The following is an 18,671-nucleotide window of genomic DNA, read 5'->3' on the forward strand; positions in this document are numbered from 1 at the left end:
CCTTACCAAAATAAACAGCGCAACGACCCTTTCAGACCCTTTGCCTCCTGCAGCTGTTTGCATTTCATGGTAAAGCAGTAAAGTTACCGATGTTAATTTGGGTTTTTGCTCTTTGCTGATCCAGGCCGTTTTTGTTGTTGTTGTTATAAAAGTTGTCTGTCATTTTGTGGCTCCTGTGCAGGTTGTCAATTCAGCATAAAAGTTTGCCGTTCTCCCTCAGTTTACAGACGGGAGCGCACGTGAACGTGCCGATGATGTATGGTGTCTGCGTGAACAGGCTGCGCGATGGCATTCAAATTACGCTTACGGATGAGGGACAAAAAAGGCAACGCCCGTCGGACCGAGATCTATGATTGGTTGAACATTTTTTGGTCCTACGCCTTTCACAGATGACATATATTTCTACAAAAACATTTAAACAACTTAACACAGTGATTGCTATCAGGATGTGAGGAGACTTTTAACCAGCATAACTAAAAATGATACAAAACATTAATTGAATCAATCATTTTCAAGGGATGCAAATAGTTTACAGTTTAATTTGATTGTCAAAGATAAAATTAGTTTTAGTATTTGACCTTTTTAAGGCTTAATATTGTACAATTTAAGAGATTTTAAGATTTAAAACATCAAAAACAAACAATGTTTCAGCAAAGTTGAAATACAAGTACACATGATGGATCGATGTTAAAGCATAACCTCCCTAGTACGACAATGACGTGATTGGAATAAAGCAAATTGACTAAAAAAAACTGAAAATATCCATTACTGCTTGCCTCTTAATGTAAGCTATTAGCGCTGCTGGCTAGTGTGATGTTTAACTATGAAAATACTCATCACCAAAACCTAAAAGAAAACAACAAAATGAAATTGCCTGGAATTAGGGCTGCTGTCTTTTGACATGATCACCAATAAAATAGTTGCTTATGAGTTTTTTTTAATAAACGCAGCAATGCGTGTCATTGTTTGGTCTTCACTGATTTCGTGTTTCTGCTTCTGTCTCGCTGTTGCCGATCGTGGTAGCCGGTTGCATAAACATAGCAGTAAGTTAAGAGTTGTGACCGTGTATTGATCAGTTGAGTGTATTTGCTGCAAGGCAAACTAGCAGGCAGAGTATCACTGCATCTGTCCAGTAGAGCACAGATAGTCTGCAAATAGGCCTTTTTCACACCATAATTTCTGTAAATTGCATGAATTTACCTGTAAATACAAAAATGTGCTGTTTACACATGTAGTGACACACCATCTTTTTACCAGTTAGATAGCATTCAGACATCAGCACCAAAATACCAGTAAACACAGTGAGAATGTGGAATTTACCTCTAAACTGCTGCACAGCAAGCTCAGTGTTGTATTTGCAAACAATGGTGGTTCATGACGTTATATCCACGGCCCGTATTTTGTTGTTTTCCCTTCTGTGGCAAACGCTGACAGTCGCACAGTTGCTCATGACCAAACAACATTGTACTACTGTAGGTGAGGTACTGTACCTGCAGGTACCAATACTGGTACTGTACCGATTAACATGCAAAAGTTTACAAATGAGCTTTTTGTTAGTTTACACAGAAGCTCATTTTCAAAAGTGTGCGTTTCTAAGGCCCACAGCCCCATACACGCCATTGTTGTATAGATGAACGGCCAAATCACATAAAAACTTTTCTGTCAGTCTATGTAAGTTCAAAGTAATACTTTTGAAAATGATAATTCCGCATTCGTATTTTATTCTTTTTTTTGTTCTTTCTCCAGGTGCCAAAGTCAGGTGAGCAGATGCCTCATACAGCAGACGTGGTTCCGGACACACTGGGTGCCACGAAACAAATGTCCTACAAAACAGAGATTGTTGCAGGAGTGCCTATCATCACCGCCACACAGGTCACACAGGAGACGTTATTCAGTTATTACACTCAAATACAGAATTAAACAGAACAGAATGTAAAGCAATATGTATAACAATGACATATTACATTAACAGGCTAGCACATGAATTGATATTAGCTAGCTACTCTTAAAAAAAGTGTAGCGATACCATACTGTACTTCTGTACAGGTTTTAGATGCAAGGTACTATTCCAGTTATATTTCATTGTAAACTATATTTATGTTAGCTACTACAAACCATACCATTATCATTATATATACGCACAACCGGCACAATGTCATAGAATGTCTCTGAATAGGTTCACGCCCACTTTTGGGGGAGAGCGGACTGGACCTTCCGTTGACTTCCATTCAAAATAGCGGAACAAAGCAACGCTCATACACAGCCGGCAGGTGTAAATAACTCATGAAATCATTTAGTTTAAACATGTTGAGTAATTATCTGTCCACCCTGCCTGCCGTGGAGCGCGAAGGATGCATTGACACATTCAATTTGGTCGATGTGGAAGCATGTCCCTTTCATTCTCCCGGCGTCAAATTTGTGTAACAACGCTCCCTATTGGCCAGAGGTGTCTTACCCGGACATTTACTCGTACCTCATCGAGTCAACAGAGAAGCAAGTGAATGATTTTATTTCGTATTTGAAAGTTACTTCGTATTTATATATTATGTCTTTATATTTAGAGTAATGAGTGCACTTTTCCGTCCAGCCATACAACTAACCTTAGTGATTTTCCAGCAATCACTGGATAGCGTTGTTACACAAATTTGACGCTGTGAGAATGAAAGGGACATGTTTTTATATTGACCAAATTTAATGTGTTAATGTATCTTTCGCGCTCTATGGCAGGCAGGGTGGACAGATAATTACTCAACATGTTTAATCTGAGTGATTTCATAAGTTATTTACGCCTGTCAGCTGTGTACGAACGTTGCTTTGTTCCGCTGTTTTGGGTGGAAGTCAGTGGAGGGTTTGGTCTGTTTTCCCCCAAAAAGGGGTGGTGACGAAATTTACAGTCAATTTCCCGGATGTGCTGGTAGTCCGTATGGCAACAAATTCCTACAATGGAATACTATTATTTTGTTTGTGTATTTTTATTACTGATAAAAGCTAAATTAGTAGCAAGTTAAAAGTGATGGGAAGTAAACACATTTCTCAGAGGTGCCAGCTGATGTGAATTGCTGGCGATGTTTGATGTTTTCAGGAGAAAGGTGAAGCTCTGAACGGAGCTGACAAAAGCGGGGCGAGGAAAACTCCAGGTGTGCTGCCATTTTACCTGAGTCGCTGTAACCAGGACGCAATGGTGATCAAAGCTGGATATTGTGTTAAACAGGGGGCTGTGGTGAGTCAGGAAAATATGAATGACATCTTAAAAAACTGTATAGGTAGGCAGCACATCTGGTTTTGGAAAAGAGCACTGTTGAGCCACCTGATTGTATCATGTGATTGATTTGTAACACTCAACATAGATGGCAACTCACATAAACTGAACAAGACAATTACAATAAAGCTTGACAATAAAATGTTGTCTAACAATGCATTTCTACGAAACAACATAAACAGCATACGTAGTTCACACACATTATGTATATTAGTCCAGTTGGTCAATTTGGGTAATTATCACACTCAGTGTTGGATTTATATATGCACGTACCTTTATGTCTTTCAGATGAAAACCTGGAAGAGGAGATACTTCATACTGGATAACAATAACCTTAGCTACTTTAAATCAGAAACGGTCAGTCACTCTCTCTCTCTCTCTATCTCTCTCTCTCTCTCTCTCTCTCTCTCTCTCTCTCTCTCTCTCTCTCTCTCTCTCTCTCTCTCTCTCTGACCTGATTAGCTGTATGTTTATTCACTGTGATTTGTCACCTGTGCGCCAATGAGCTCACATCTGTTTTTGTTCCTGGGATGTGTCCAACCACATGTGTGCCACGTCGCCTCTCATGTTAGAGGGAAAGTTTGTGGTCAGTGATAGTTTGTGAGATTAGGTTCACTGAGCTTTAGTGTGGAAAAAAGAAGCCAGATTTTAGAAATAATCTTTATAAATAATTTTTTTTTATGCATGTCATAAAATTAGAAGATTTGGATTAGGAGATTTGTATTATCTTAATTTAAAAACAGTACATGTCTAGCATGTCATCAGTAGATAAGTAAACGTGTGTGTATGTCTACATGTGTCCAGGTAGTTGTTTAAACTTGTTCATAGTGTTGTAAATTCCTCTGGCTGTGTCTCGGCAGACGGACTACATCTAAACATGTCTGCATCAGTAGGGATTGCTGCAAGACTATACAGAAGTCACAGCTTCCTCTAACATTTAACTACATTCAAATCTAATTAAATATAAAGCTGGATGCTTTTCTATATTTTAGTGACTAAAAATGTGAAATATTACACATTGTTTTCATCCACATGTCATACCTAAACACTTGGCATAAATTAGTTTTTTTACTTGATGATTGGATGAGCTCTCAAATGGGTCAGACTAATGCTGGGTACACACCAAAAGATAATCGGGCTGATTTTGGGCCGATTTCACCCCTTCCGACAATCCTAGCAATGTCCCGATTATCTTGATGCTTGTACAGATAATTTTATCAGATTTTCCCTTGGTGTGAGATGTGTTAATGCTGGATTCACACCAACCGCGGTAGAGGCATCAAGCGCGAGTGATTTCAATGTGAAGTCAATGTAAAGACGCGTTGACACGCATTAAGCGTTTAGCATTTAGCGATTTCGCCTCATTCGCGCATCTAGTTCACGCGAATTAAGCGTTGCCGTGGGTAACGTTCAAGTTGAAGAATTTGAACTTTGGCGGAAAAACACACCGTGTTAACCAAACAGGAGTTTGCTCTAGTAGTGACGTGATTGCAGTGAGCGGAGTCGCAGAAGCCCCTACCATGACACAAATGTTCGCGTGATTGTCTCGATGACTAGAATTTCACGTGCGGCTTTCACGCACAAATGAAGCGAATAAACTCAAAATGTTCAAGCGACAAACTAGACGCGGTAGACGCGAATTTGACGCCTCAAACGCAGCTGGTGTGAACCCACAGTAAGGGTGTCCAAACCTGATCTGAAGAACGTCGGAGCCACCCCAAACGCGATATGTTTAATATTTACGATCAGAAATCTTAATGTGGGTTGGGATTGAGATTATCACGTGAAACGAAACAATGTCCAATCAGAAAGCAAGATGATGAAAGACAGAAGCAGTCATGGCGCAGCACAAAGTGAAGTTGATGCAAAGTGAACTTGTACAGACCATATTCCCGCTGTCTCCATGACTTCACCCAAACCCTTTTCTTTTTTCCCTTGAATTTTTTTGTGAAAATCATTCCAAACACTATCATTGAAATTTCTTCCTGCATATCATCTGCCATGCTTATTCTGAAGTCTCACAAGATTTTGCGAGATTTCCTGTGGTCACAGTCGAGACTCTGTTTGAAAATCTCTTTGTGTGTGGTGTGCTGTCTTTGACACGGTGTGGTGATCATGGCACACCTCACACTATTCATGAATATCAGCTGACGTCACTCACATCTCAAACTTGTCTTCCACCATTTTGAGTACCTGAAGTGGATGCAGAAGAACTAGAAGCTATGCCTTCAATATGTTGTGAGCGTCAAAATCGCTATTTTTACAACACTAAGAAGGCTCAACACGACATGATACTTTGCTCGAAGTATCACCTGTGTCTCTGCACGTGAGCTCGAGCGTTGGGAGCACTGTTTGTGTACACAGAAATAACTAAAAAGAAGGTTTTGAAAAACTGACTTTGGTTGTTTTGATGTCCGCTCACCGCCATCTTGCCAGTCAAGAGGTATCGATCTCCAAATGCGACGTAAGGAGGGAGGAGAGTAAAGATGGATAGCTCCTAAAGCATAGTTCCATATAAATGCACGGATAATTTGTTGTTTTGTTGCAAGTAAAAAACAATATTGACCTTCTAGTAGGGCTGTCACAATGATTAAATAATCATCTCATTGTAATTGTTTGACATCATCGCGATGATTTCAGATCACCACAATGATTGCACATCTCTCTAAAAAACTTATGGGGGAGCTGCAGCGCCTGTATAAACAAGACTGTATCAGATTACTTTTAAAAATGTGTTATAACATTTAACATATAACATTTATAAACCTTGTAAAATATTTATTTTAAATAATACAACAATCAGTGAAAAAAATTATTTCATAAACAAAAAAATGTATAAGAATTAAATGTAAAAGCAATAAACAGGCATTTAATCGTCATAAACGTAACAATTTATTAAACAATTAACTGTCAGCCAAATTTCACAATCGTGAAAGCCCTACCTTCTAGTTGAATAAAGAGCCTCATATAAGATTCATTCATTCGCATTCGGAGATCGATTCTTTATGTCTGGCAAAGATGGCGAGAAAATCTGTGTACACAAACAATGTTCTCAATGCTCGCGTTCATGTGTAGAGATTCAGGTGATATTTTGAGGGAAGTTTCATGTTGTGTCACGCCTTTTTAGTGTTGTAAAAATAGTAGTAGATCGGTAGCAGGGGACAGCAGCTGGAAGAACGCATCGGGGATCGAGTAGGGATCACACCCTAACAATGATATTTTTTTGACAGTCAAGGTGTGCGAAATGTTGTCCTTTGTAGCCATTTACTGTATCCGTACGAATCATAGACAGTAAAAATCTCACATTTTGAAAATCTTATAAGATGTAAAATATTTTGGTGTGCACCCAGCATAAGCAAAAGCTATGGAAACTGTAATGACAAAAATATGCATACTGTATGACACAAATTTAAACCATAGTGCTTAAAGAAAGAGTGATATCTGTCATTGAACATTTAATTTGGCACTGCTTTACTTTTTATATTTGTAAATATTGAAAATACTGATAAAAATGTAAATTTGAGTTGACGGGCTGTTTTCAAGAGCAACACTGGACCAAGTTGGTAGATAAAATATAAAAAGTAAAATATACATAAAGTACATACTTTACTATTTATAGGTGATAATTGGGCTTTCTCAATGTTGAAAAGCAGTTGGTCTGTAACGTCTTTGCTTTGTCCCTTTGCTGTCTAGTCCTGGTTCTAAAGGGCCACAGTACAGGTTTTTGCTCTAATCCTAATCAAACACCCCATGAACCAAAATTTAAGCATGTACAGTGTCACTAAACTCACTGGCACTCACATGTGGCTTACATTTGTGCTGTAGTGTTTTAAAATCATTGTAAACAGAAATTGTTTTGGCTGAGGGGGCAGAACAATAGACTGCTGTCCCACTTCCTGTTCAAACTTTATGACAAATGAACGTTGTTTCCCACGGATTTACTGTATAGTAGTCTATTTGTTCTTTTCATAAGGTTAAAAATACTAAAGACTAAAATGGTTCTTTTGTACATCGTCATAATCTAATGCATTAATTGTAAAATGTACACATGATTTTTTTATGTAACATGCACATGAAGCTGTTGATGCGGTGTGCGTGCGTGCATGTGTGTACAGTATAGAGGGCAGGCATGTTGCAGCAAGAAGGTTGGAGTGAGGTCTGGTGAAAGGCTAAATCATACAGTAGATGTCAATAAAGGTTATTTCAGGCCTGATAATCACAGGCTAACTGCAACATCCTGCTTAGGCCTGTACTTCCCTCTCCACACGCACTTATCATCGATGTAGTGTTTGCTCATTGCTTCTACAATGTATTTTATCAAATGAAGACAGTATGAAGAATATGTTAAATAATTTTTTGTACAATTTTGACTGTGTAGGAACGAGAGGCACTACGACTTATCTCGCTGAATGATGTCAAAAAGGTGCAGGAGTGTAAGCAAAGGTCAGTCATACTTAATGTTGTCATTTGTTTCATTAATCTACACATTGTTGTCTAATTTGGATCTGCATAAGAAAGTGTGCTATTCAAGAAATGAAAATACTGTACCCAGAAAGCACACACATCAACAGACTGAAGAGTATTACAGTTATATTAAACATACGCGCATGTGATTAATATGTTCTCACAGTCTTGGAAAAACTACTTTAAAACATGCTTATAATTTATAGTTATTAAAGCTCAAATAACATGTAACGCTGTTACTGCTTATCTCATTTTAATCTTGAGTAAATATAGAGTAATATTACATCATTTATATATCCAAAGGGTCTTTAGTTTGATCAGATTTATAAAGACAGATCAGCTGTATTGCTACTTTCTGAAAAAATCCAAGCTCCTGGGGGCGTACCGCGGGGGGAGCGAGTCACGAGCAAGCAACACACACAAAACATTATCTTTGATTGACTACATGTTGTTGTCGTTTACATTATATGCACTTGCGTGCTGATTGCCAACAAAACAGACAATTAATGCAGTTTTACTTACCACCTGCAACTTATGACCCGCCTGGGACTGCTTTATTTCAACAAAAACTTGGTATTCTTAGTATTTTTAAGGGGAAAACCAGGTGTGCATAAATATTTTTTTTAAAGAAAGACCCGACCCAAGACAAACCCGAGAAAATTATACCCGAGTCCGACCCGAACTGGTGTCAATTTTTTTTAACCCGACTGGACCCGTATGTAAACGGCACTGACGTGTGCGCATTCTGCAGACCCACACGCAGCAGTCAGACAGAAAGAAACTTTGGTGGTCTCGCAACCAATTTGGCAAGCTGCTCCATTTGTTTCACTTTGTTATCTGACAACGACACCAAGGTAACCGCTAAAATGTACATTTAAAATTGACTGACATGTCTGTCTTAACGAAAATTAACCTACCGCCAGCCACACAATGTCACAAGTGCTCTTGGCAAACAGATGAGAGGTTTAAAAAGGACATTGACGCACACATGCAAGAGAGTTCGGGTCTTCTCGGGTCCGTTTGGCAAAAACACATACATTTTAATTTACCCGAGACCTGATGTTGCTATTATTATTCCCGACCCGTGTTCGAGGCACACGTGAAACTCTTAGACCCGACCCGGATCGAGTCTCGGGTCAGGCCTTGGGTTTTCGGATCTAAGTGGGCGCGTGAAGACCGACCTCATACACCTTGAATAGTGTAGCTGCTGGCTCTTTGTTCGCCCCCTGGTGGTTGGATGCAGTACAAGTCATAAACCCCGCCCTCTCCATGCAAACAAATGAGACTCTGCTATAAATAAAAAAATATTTACTTCCAATATAATTTTCTGAAAGATGGTTTTGGTCCTTTAAGGTAGTTGTTATCACACTGGTATATGTTCAGTTGTTCATTGGTTTGGTTCAATTGGGCGGAAGTTTGATACCGCGGCTCCGCCTCTGGCTCCACGGACGATTCCTTCTGCGCATGCCTTGGCTCCAAACTGACTTTTTTACGTAACATGGCAGTGCCCATGGTAGGACATATTTTGCTTTAATTCATTACAATGGAAGGAAGCGACGTTGCGTCGTCCATCTTTTTTTACAGTCTGTGGAGTAAACTCTGTGCAAAACCTTTAGCTTTTGTGTATTGGAGGTCCTAACATGCCACTGTCAACCAATCATGTGAACGATGTTTCTCTGAAGCACACTTAAGCATCTTATTTCTGTAAAAAAATAAAACCACCTAATTAAAATGACATCTTTCATCTGTGGATGTAAATGTGCTGTAAGGGTGGATTAAACAGAGAGTTTTACAGTTTTATTTTACTGTAAATTAATCTCCAAGCATAATTCTGATTTATGACAAAAGTCATCAATGTTTTCTTGCAAACAGTAGAGCATATGACACATACTTATTGTGTTTTTGATATGAATTAATTTTCAGGGATGTGATGATGAGAGACAATCTTTTTGAACTGGTTACTACCTCAAGAACTTTTTATATTCAGGTAAGGATCTTTCAAATGCACTGTTTACTGGAGGATGATTTACGTAATTGTGGTGTGCTTTGATATATAGAAGGGGTTTTGTTCCAGTGGTTTGTGACCACGAAAGAAAATGTAGCTGCAGTTTCTCACAATCATTTGCACATTGTGCAACTGTGCCTACAGAATCTCTATTCACATAAACCACAGGGTTCACACGCTTACATGGGTGTAAAAACACCCCTCCTTTTTTCTTTTGTCTAGACTTCAGTAGAAATAACAGTCTAAAAATAAAGCATGCATTAAAACAAGAGCGTACATAAATGATTGGATGAATAAATATTAAATAATCAAATGTTTTTGTATTTCCTGTTCAGTCGGACAGCCCAGAAGACATGCATGGCTGGATCAAGGCTATCTCTGGGGCCATAGTGGCCCAACGTGGCCCTGGACGTTCGGCAGCCTCTGTAAGAATTCATTTTCTTTCTTTGCACTACGAGCAATATTGTGCAGTATTGTCTAGCCAACCATACTGTTCATATCCAGTCATTCTTTTGTAATCCAAACGTAAGGCATAGTTGAATAAAATGTGAATCTTTACATCATCTACTCTATCATCATTTTAAAGCTAAATGTTTCCTATTCTTTTGTTGAACACACAAGATATGTTTGTACTGCTTTTGTGGCACTTTGTCCTTTTTAGAGCTTGATAATCCCACTACTGGTTCACTTTAATTGCTTGCTGTTTGTTAAGAACTTATGCTAGGAGGAAAGACATAATGTCGGTTGTGTGGGAGGATTTTATATTAAAACGAGGACATATGAAGTGTAATTTTAAGACCTGCAAAGGTGATGTAATGCTAAGAAGCGGGTAGGGCAAAGAAATAAGAAAAAAAACAGAAATATGTTTTTATAAGCTGACGAGCCGTAAAACGTAAAAAGGAGAAAAAAGTGGATTGTGACTATGTTTCCCTCTAGTGGGTGCAGTTCTACTAATAGTAGTACTATAAATAGTTGCCTGTTTCCACTTTTGTGTCTTTAAACGCGCATTTTTTGGGGTCGACAGCTTATAAAAACTTATTTCTGGGTTCTTTGGCTTCTTTGGCTGTACATCCTGTCACACAACAGCTTTTAGGCATTATTTTGTTTTTTGTTATAAGCCAGAAATGACAAGGAGGCAGCCTCTCGCAATACAAAGTTAATAGAGACTGTTGGTTCCCCCCCCCCCCCCCCGGTGGGCATGGTTTACAGGTTATGACGCACTGCGCTCTGTCTCTTTCGAATATATAATTATATGCAAATTAGTCGCCGCCTCCACTCTTTCGCACCACCTCAGACCGTAGATATATATGTACATAGATGCTACATTCATTCTACAATCTGGTTTGACGATGTGTAAGTGAGATGCATGTTTTGTGTAGTGCTGATGTTAACAGGTTAGAGAATTCACAGTGCACATGTGAGCATCACAGGAGCAGAGCTGAAGCAGCTATTGCTGCAGTCGTTTCAGCGGCGAGTCTATGCAGCATCCATACATAAATCTATGGCTCGAACTACTGATCCACTCGTTCAACTGTGATGATGTGATTGGTTACATGTTTGCGTTAGTTATTGGGTTACTCATGAAGAAACAAAATCGAAACCGTAAAACACGGTGGATTAAGGTAAATTGATGACATTTGAGATAACACTTGCCTTTCTACTTTACCCTCTTTCTGTATCTGTCTGTCTGTCTGTCTCTCTTTATATTCTGCCGTGTCTGTGCCTAATAAATGTGCGCTGTGTTGCAGATGCGTCAGGCCAGACGTCTCTCGAACCCTTGTATACAGAGGTATACATCCTGCAATGGTGAATGCGGCACGTATGTGTTGAGATGGATATCCCTGATCTTTTTTTCAACCCAGCCCCTGCTTTAGAGTTTAAAGAGATTTAATGCTTAACTAGATCTTAGCACAGTAGCGCTAACTCACCTACCCCACAAAACTATCCAAACTGAAACCACCACTAATTTCATTGACGCTCATCTCCATCCCTACAGTTGCCTTTAATATGCATTCACTTTTTCTTAACATCTCATTATTATCCATCCTGCTGTCAGTGACCAAAATCTTAAAGCAGATGTTTTTTATTGCTGAATATGGATTAAATTTGGTGATTCAGTCATTGTGGCTGCCAGTAGAGCAAGTACACTAATATGTCCATCCATAGTGATTCATGCTGACTATATTTTAAATAACCTCTTTAAACAATTAGTCAGCAATCTTTTTGTTCATTCAGCAGTTTTTCTAAACATTTGAACAGAGCGAATCAGTACAATAAATACATCTGAAAGTGATTCATTCACAGACAAGATAATCAAATCGGTCAGATAAGGACATTTAACATTTAAGGAGCACAGATGCAAAAGCCAATAAACCCCACTGCCGTCAAAAATTAGATCATGATAATAACCATATGCTCTTGGTATGTATTACTAGTTTGTCAAATACTTTAATTTCAGGTCTGCTTAATCCTGGCAGAAAAACTGCTTTGTTGGTAGAATCCACTAAATCCATGTAAATTTTTAGACAAAGTGCACAGATGAATTGGATGAACGTGCACGCGCATATGTTCCCACGTCATCATTGTGTACAAACAGTAAAAGGGTCTATAGAACCCGAATGTGGCAGTCACAATGGATCACAGTGCCCCCTAATGTGTGTTTCAGTTTCTTTATTTTTACATTCTGACTTGGATCTTTTGCAGTGTTTGTAGTTGGATCCTTAGTGATTTTGCAACTGTCTTGTCCAGAGTTAGATTTTTTAAAGTGGAGGTTTTGGCAAAAATGTGCTTGCATGTACTTAGTGGGTTTTGCAACAAAAGACAGGCATATTTGTTAAATACCAATGAAATGACATTTGTGAAATTACTGAAGCTTGATAAAATAATGCTCATTTACAAGAAAACATGTAAGACACACTTGGAGGGTTTTGCATCTGAACTCTTCATTTTCACTAATGCATTTGGCTGATGCTTTTTTCAAAACAACTTAAAGGGGACATATCTTAAAATCGGACTTTTTTATGTTTAAGTGCTATAATTGGGTTCCCAGTGCTTCTATTAACCTAGAAAATGTGAAAAAGATCAACCCAGTAACTTAGTTTTAAATAAACCATTCTCTGGAAGCTTGCCAAAAAAATAGGTCATTGAAATTTGGCTCCACTTGTGTTGTCAGGAGGAGATAATACACCCCTTAATCTCCACTATCCAACCACAGCACTACCATTTAGTGCAGAGATCAGCTCATTTGCATTTAAAAGGACACACTCAAAACGGCACATTTTTGCTCACACCTATAAAATGGCTATAATAAATTATCCATATGATATTTTGAACGAAAACTTTGCATACTTACTCTGGGGACACAAAAGATTTTTTTTGACATCTTAAAAAGGTCTTTTGAAATGCCCCCTTTAAAATGCATTCAATCTGTACATCAGTACTGTATTTGTATTCTTTGGGAAACAACTCCTATGCATTGTTGATGGTGAGGAAATTTGTATGGCACTATTGTTACCATTAATGGTATTGCAAAATGATGCCCTTTGTCTGGCATTGGCCCAAACTTAAAGGTGCAGTGTGTAGATTTTAGCGGCATCTGGCAGTGAGATTTTGAATTGCAACCAATGGCTCAGTTCATCGTTCACCGAAATGCATAGAGAAGCTAAAGTAGTCGCCACAGGACAGACATGTTGTTGTCACAGTAGTGACAAAACACACTCTGTAGAGTAGTTTGTCAATTTAGGGCTACTGTAGAAAAATGGCTGCACAAAATGGCGACTTCCATGTAAGGGGACCCGCAGTGTGTGTAGATAAAAATGGCTCATTCTAAGGTAATAAAGACAATGCAGTTTATTATGTAAGGTCTTTATACACAACTGATAATATAGTTATGTATATTATATTGCATTTCTGTCAAGAGATCCTTCTATAAGTTACACACTGCACCTTTAAAGGGTTGGTTGAGCAAACTGTTGCTTTGCCTGTACGATCAGGATGTCTAAAAAACTACTGCTATTTTCAGTAGCAATAGTTAGGTCAGTCTTTGCATAAGCTGACATGTAAAAAGTAGTTTAGTATTAATTATACCACGGGTCTGTTGAATGCTGTATTCTGATTGGTTTAGAAATGTTCAGTGGGTATGCGTTAATTTCTGATAACCGCACACCTAACTTGTCAAATGTCTTAAAAATAGGCACCAGAGCAATGTTTGTGTAACCGTGGTATAAGAGGAATAATTGACTCCGGTCCTTTGAATTATTTGAAAATAATGCACACCTTCGCATTGTGCCACATTTCTTATAATTCAATGGCCCGTCGTCAATTATTCCTTACGTATTATTAGTACAGAGTTAAATTTCACATCACATTTAATGACCGTGTGAAATAAAAATTGGACATTGGTGACTGTAGTTTTTTGCATTTCACCTTTAAACTTCAATGTCGATGTAAAAATCTGATTTCCCTCCACCTTCCGGTCAGATGCATTTCGCTTAAACAGCTTAAAAATGTTTCCCAATCGTAAGTTTGCAAGTCATGATTATTTGGCTTCAACGGTCAGGCAGGCATTTCATATATCACACATTCTGTTTTGCTTCCTCTCACTGTTTCTCCTTTACACATTTCACTTTCTGACCTTTAAATACTTGGCTTATAAATTGCAGTCTTCCATTGCAGGACGTTTCTTTTTCCATTTTTCAATTTTGGACTTTCGAGTCCTGCTATCCTACGCACCTATCGCACACCGGTGTGCGACGTTCATGTGATTGCTCCTTACCATTTTGAAAGATGGAGCTTCCAAAGTAATAGTGAAAGCCAGGAGATACTTTGGTATTTACAGGGTTCCCACGGGTCCTTGAAATCCTTGAAAGTTTGTGAATCTGGGGGAAAAATTCAAGGCCCTGGGAGGTTTTTGAAAATCTACATACATATGGCGCTTTTCCATTGCATAGTACCCCACGGTTTGGTTTAGTTTGGGTCGGGTCAGCTTACTTTTGGGAGCTTTTCCATTGGGTGCAGTACGTAGTACCCGTTACTTTTTTTCGTACCACCTCGGTTGGGGTTCCAAGCGACCCGAGCTGATACCAAACGTGACGCGAAAACACTGTAGATCACTGATTGGTCTGAGAGAAGCGTCATCGCTATAATGTAAAAGATTAGCTTTAGCTTACTGCTAGCTTGCGCTCGAGCAAACATGTTGTTATCTGTGTTCTGCTATAAGTTTCCAAACACCCTTTTAGCGATAAAAAACCTCCACAGGTTGAGAATCCAGGACACCTTAACAGTTTTTTCCAGACTTGCACAGAAGTTATTATATATGCTTAAATGCAACTTCAATGAGTCTCAGCGGAGCGCCGTCGACTGACACCACGGGTGTTTCAACAGAGGTAGTGATAAACGCAATGTGCAAACATCTATTTGTGGTGGCCAATTTTAATTTTGAGGGTGGACTGAGAAATAAATAAATGTATGGGAATTAACAACAACGCTTTCACTTGTATGATGTCACAGCAGTAGCCAGCATAAATATAACGACACGCCTATAATCCCTCCCACTGTGAAGTGTTACTAAAGTCGATGGAAAAGCTAACCAAGCCAAAGTGAGGTGGGCTGACCCGACCTGGACTAAGCTGTGGGGTACTATGCAATGGAAAAGCGCCAATAGATACAGGTCATTGAAAGTGCTTAAATCTATTTTATGCAAGTTTTCTGGAAAAAAATCCATATTATTCCCTGTGTAGTCTAGGACAGTGGTTTTCAAACTGGGGGCCGTGAGATGGTGCCAGGGGGGCCCCAGTTTTATGTCATTTTATGAAATACATTAATTTATCATGAATTCTGTGTAATTAAACCTAAAAAAAATAAGGCTACTAACCAAAAGCTGTACTTTTTTGTATAATATAATGTTTTTTTAATTAAAATGTTGAGTTTAGAACAGTTTTTATCACAAATTTTCTTTGGGGGCCCGCAAAGGAATGCAGCGCACACAAGGGGGGCCACACGCTCAAAAAATTTGGGAACCACTGGTGTAGGATTATATAATAAATTCTAGCCTTTTATGCACACGTGCTAAACTGTTCGCTTTAAATACTTATATCTTCTGTATGCGAATGTTGATTCATACCAAAATGCTTTTTTGCATAGTTGTGTTTGACACATGAAAATGTCTCGGGTTACGTATGTAACTTCTGTTCCCTGAGAAGGGAACGAGACGCTGCGTCTCCCATGCCATACCTCCTGTGTCCCTGTAATGCCGTCTTTGTTAATATTTCAGATAGCGATATATGTCCTGGCTCCCGCGTCACCCTGTTTTTATCGTTAAGCCTCACCATTGGTTGAATTTGATATACACATTCAGATGCACTTACACCTGGAGGCATTCCAAAGTGTCACCGCAGTGACGCAGCGCGAGTTCACTCGAAAGGGAACTGTAACAATGTATCTTAAAAGGTTATGCGATATAACCTTGCTCTCACTTGAAATGTGTCCCCACATTTAGTCCATGAATTTGGGGTATTGGACCTGAAAAGTCCTTGAAAGGTCCTTGAATTTGAAGTTAACTAAGGTGTGGGAACCCTGTATTTACTACCTAATCAATAAGAGCCTGAATTGAACATTTTGGGCTGTACTGTTCTGAAACAGTGCTGTAAATAAAACCTAACCACTGGTTTGTTAATGTTTTTTCTATTGGAAGGCCAAACAAAGTAGTTTGCATTTTGCAACAAAACACACAACGCATTCTCGACATGGCGGCGGCAACAATACTATAGCGCGAATAGAAGTTACACCCTCTATCTTTGCGTATACATTATGGCGGCCACCTCAGCTTCACCCACGTCCCGCCTCTTTGTCTTAATTTTCGGTTATCCACGAGTGATTCGCGGTGACGCACGCCCAAGATGGCAACGGCAGGCACCACCTACTACTTTCTTTAAAAAAACTTTTTTACAGCCTATGGTTTGAAACATTTTAGGAAGGTGTGGATGCAGCTTCACGTTTAAAAAGATCTCTTTGGGTTTTAAAACTTACATTTTTGCAACTTTACAGATCTTCAATATGCACAGACATCTTTTAACGCTCTAAAAACAAAGAAAAACATGAAATTGGATCTTTTTCTTGTATTTTACCCATGTCTTACTCTCTATGCATGCTTGTATCCATGTTTGGCTAATGTCCATCTCTCGCTTTACCTTTCAGAGATTAAAATGTGACACCTGAGACGATAACAATCCCAAAACAAGTTCTTCCTCTGTTCTACCAGCTGTGCCGCTGTATCCTGCACTGAGCTACAAACTTCCCACTTGCTGTAGCTTCTACTGCCTTTTTTGTCTCGTGATGTCATCTCCCCATGGCTGCTACTAAATTTCCTGCTTCACCTGCTCCTCTTTCATAAGTTGTTTCCCCACTACCAAAGCAGTTTTCTGTATGCTAACTGCATGCACTCTACTTCTGCGCCACAGATCTGGCCAAACATTATGATGTTTCTGTAACCTCTCTCTCATTGCACCGTTTCCACAGGAGCATTTCGAATCCCCCGCCATCGTCATCGAACCAAGTTTCCCAGACCCTTGCGCACCCGTCCCCACCGAACTCCATTACCCAGAATGCCGCTCTGCCTCGGGCCCTCAGCATGGCGTGGGAGGGGCCAGACCTCAGCAACCTGCTAAAGGGGACACGATCGCGTTTGTCGCTCCAGGAGTCGTCCCAAATGTTCTTCAAGTAGATGTAGATTCTTCATCCCCATGGCAACCGCGAAGCAGCGCTAAAGAGCCTTCAAACTGCTCCTTGGATGAAGATTTGCAGATTACAGAGATTTAAGAATTTACTTGCAAAGAAATAAGAGTGTGCTTTTCAAACGACAAAAACTTTCACAACAAAATCAATACAGGAGAAGAGTTTAGAGTTCTCTCATCACTTACAAACATCTGACCAAACTGCACATTATTATAGATTCCTAAACCATTAAGAAGCCAAATGTTGGGTTTACAGAAGACTGTGATTAAGACTTATATTTTTGTCCCAGACTTAAAGCAATACTAAAGAGTTTTTGCTCTTTGCTCCCCCTACAGGTTGGAAGCGGAATTGTCCATTACCACTGTCGTAAATAATTTAGCCTACTGCAGCAAAGCTGGCTCTGATTGGATTGTAGGTCTGCCGTAAAGCAAGTTTTTGTAGTTTTCACGTGAACTACAGGAATGCGACCCGACGGTTGGAAACTTCTTTAGTGTTGGCCGATAGAGGGCTGCAAAGCGAATGTGAAAGTTCCGTTCACTCTATTTTTTTGGAAACGTTATTTTAAGATAAAAAAAACTCTTTAGTGTTGCTTTAACTGTGTTACCATTTACAAACTTTTTTTTTTACAAAGCTACTTGCTGTTTGCTGGGGATATGAACATTTTGGCTGATCTGATTGCTGATTATTATTTTTCATTTGGTCCATACTTTACAGCACATCTATACTGTTAAACATTAAAGGGTACCTATTATGCAAAATCCACTTTTACAAGGTGTTGGAACATAAATGTGCTTTGGCAGTCTGTGAACACAACCACCCTACAATGAACGAAAATCCAACCACTCCTTTTAATCCCCAATAAACCAAAGTGGTCTCATTAGACAGGTCGTTTAGATTTTCTTACCAGTGTGATGTCACACTGATGAAGCCCCGCCCACAGCCACTGACTGACAGTTATGCATTACCATAGTCTCAGACTGTATTCATAGGAATCAGATCTATTTTAACCACAAGGGCTTACTGTTTCTTTTGGTAAGGGGGTATAAAATACATTTGCATTTAAATGGAAACTCCTCTTTCTTTGAAAATATGCTCATTTTCCAATTAAACATTTGATTTTTGCCATTTTTGAGTCCATTCTGGTGATCTCGGGGTCTGGCGCTGGCACTTTTGGCATGGCTTGGCACACTCCATTGAATCTGATTGGACCAT

The 18,671-nt window shown here is 39.2% G+C and overlaps 1 protein-coding gene across 5 annotated transcripts in view; it reads left to right on the forward strand.

The window, feature by feature from the left end:
* Positions 1 to 17,817, forward strand: part of plekha1b (pleckstrin homology domain containing, family A (phosphoinositide binding specific) member 1b) — a 44,601-nt gene extending 26,784 nt beyond the window's left edge. Inside the window, exons 6-13 of one of the 5 annotated variants that reach the window (XM_055175628.2) lie at positions 1,747 to 1,872; positions 3,083 to 3,220; positions 3,548 to 3,616; positions 7,638 to 7,702; positions 9,647 to 9,710; positions 10,064 to 10,153; positions 11,477 to 11,547; positions 17,244 to 17,817. In XM_055175628.2, the coding sequence (XP_055031603.2) occupies positions 1,747 to 1,872; positions 3,083 to 3,220; positions 3,548 to 3,616; positions 7,638 to 7,702; positions 9,647 to 9,710; positions 10,064 to 10,153; positions 11,477 to 11,547; positions 17,244 to 17,448 (828 nt within the window). In that variant the 3' untranslated portion in view covers positions 17,449 to 17,817. Of the gene's footprint in view, positions 1 to 1,746; positions 1,873 to 3,082; positions 3,221 to 3,547; positions 3,617 to 7,637; positions 7,703 to 9,646; positions 9,711 to 10,063; positions 10,154 to 11,476; positions 11,548 to 16,922 lie in introns of all 5 variants that reach the window. The other 4 variants (XM_055175629.2, XM_055175630.2, XM_055175627.2 and 1 more) reach the window with 4 other exon arrangements.
* The last annotated feature ends 854 nt before the right edge of the window (positions 17,818 to 18,671 follow it).

This window comes from Misgurnus anguillicaudatus, chromosome 4, assembly GCF_027580225.2.
Source record: "Misgurnus anguillicaudatus chromosome 4, ASM2758022v2, whole genome shotgun sequence".
Classification (NCBI taxonomy): Eukaryota; Metazoa; Chordata; class Actinopteri; order Cypriniformes; family Cobitidae; genus Misgurnus; species Misgurnus anguillicaudatus.